Source organism: Echinococcus granulosus (genome assembly GCF_000524195.1).
Source record: "Echinococcus granulosus chromosome Unknown EG_S00192, whole genome shotgun sequence".
NCBI classification, from domain to species: domain Eukaryota; kingdom Metazoa; phylum Platyhelminthes; class Cestoda; order Cyclophyllidea; family Taeniidae; genus Echinococcus; species Echinococcus granulosus.
Window position 1 is genome coordinate 57,315 of NW_020170572.1, and position 1,006 is coordinate 58,320.

The following is a 1,006-nucleotide window of genomic DNA, read 5'->3' on the forward strand; positions in this document are numbered from 1 at the left end:
CAACCACGGAGTGTGTTTTGAGGCTGACACAAGTAAACACTCATGCTGCCATCACTGATCAGTCTGTGGGCTTGTCTATGTACAAATCTATGCAGCGGCCTCTCTTCTCCTTTGTCTCTATTATTTGGCCCCATTTTAATGGGTTAAACTGGTAATCCGTCCCCTCTGTAAGATGAAAATAAAACATTTGCTTTTGGTCACGCTTATGGCTCAACGCCTTCACCCCCTTCATGTTCACTTTCACACCATTCATGTTTTTCCTTTGTGGTATGATTTTTTCCTAACGGATCATAAGAGATGGGATTGATGGAATGGTATGACAAACGAAGTTGTAGGAAGGGATCACTTAGTGCGTGGTATGAAGAAACGAAGGTGATTGGTGAAATAAAATTGATGTAGGGCTGTCAAACCTTTGGGGATTTTTGCGCTGCCTTTACTCCGAAGTAGGACACATCAAAGCATGCGATGTGCATTCTTTAGAAAATACGGTAATTAGGAAAAATCTTACCTGACAGACTTGCATTTAGTTGGAGCTTTGTCCGCCTTGGCGGGGAGTGACAAAGAGTACGGGTCACTGGCTGAATGGTGGTTTAGTCTGTGGGCTGTAATCCCTAGTCCGTTGTTCAGAGATGTAGAAGATGCTGATGTTAAGGGTGAATGGCTGCTGTGGGTGGAAGTGATGGTGGCGTCAGTGCTGTTGGCAAGGACTCGAGTGAGTGTGGTAAAGGGACACGTTGCGCGGCTCTTCATCAACCAGTCAATGCGGACACTAAGATTATTGATTGTGGGCATACTGCCATAAAGATAACAAAATACTTTTGCTTATTTCGATTGCTCTTAGCCTAACATTGATTAGTGACACATTTCAAGTATGCCCAGGTGTGATGATGGCCAATGGAAGGAATGAATCGTGCGTGCTGCGACACAATCTTCAGCATACCATTTTCTCATTGAAAAATCGGTTTACTTAATGTACGCAACATTTATCCTCTCTTACAGTAGGCTG

At 43.7% G+C, this 1,006-nt stretch overlaps 1 protein-coding gene across 1 annotated transcript; it reads right to left on the reverse strand. All coding sequences in view use genetic code 11, as the record gives it.

Moving 5' to 3' along the window:
* Window positions 1–404: 404 nt before the first annotated feature.
* On the reverse strand, window positions 405–792 carry EGR_10129 (hypothetical protein; the record flags this gene model as incomplete). The annotated part of the gene is made up of 2 exons (XM_024499378.1): window positions 405–474; window positions 509–792. The coding sequence occupies 2 exons, from the start codon at window positions 790–792 to the stop codon at window positions 405–407; spliced, it is 354 nt and encodes a 117-aa protein (XP_024346207.1).
* Window positions 793–1,006: the final 214 nt, after the last annotated feature.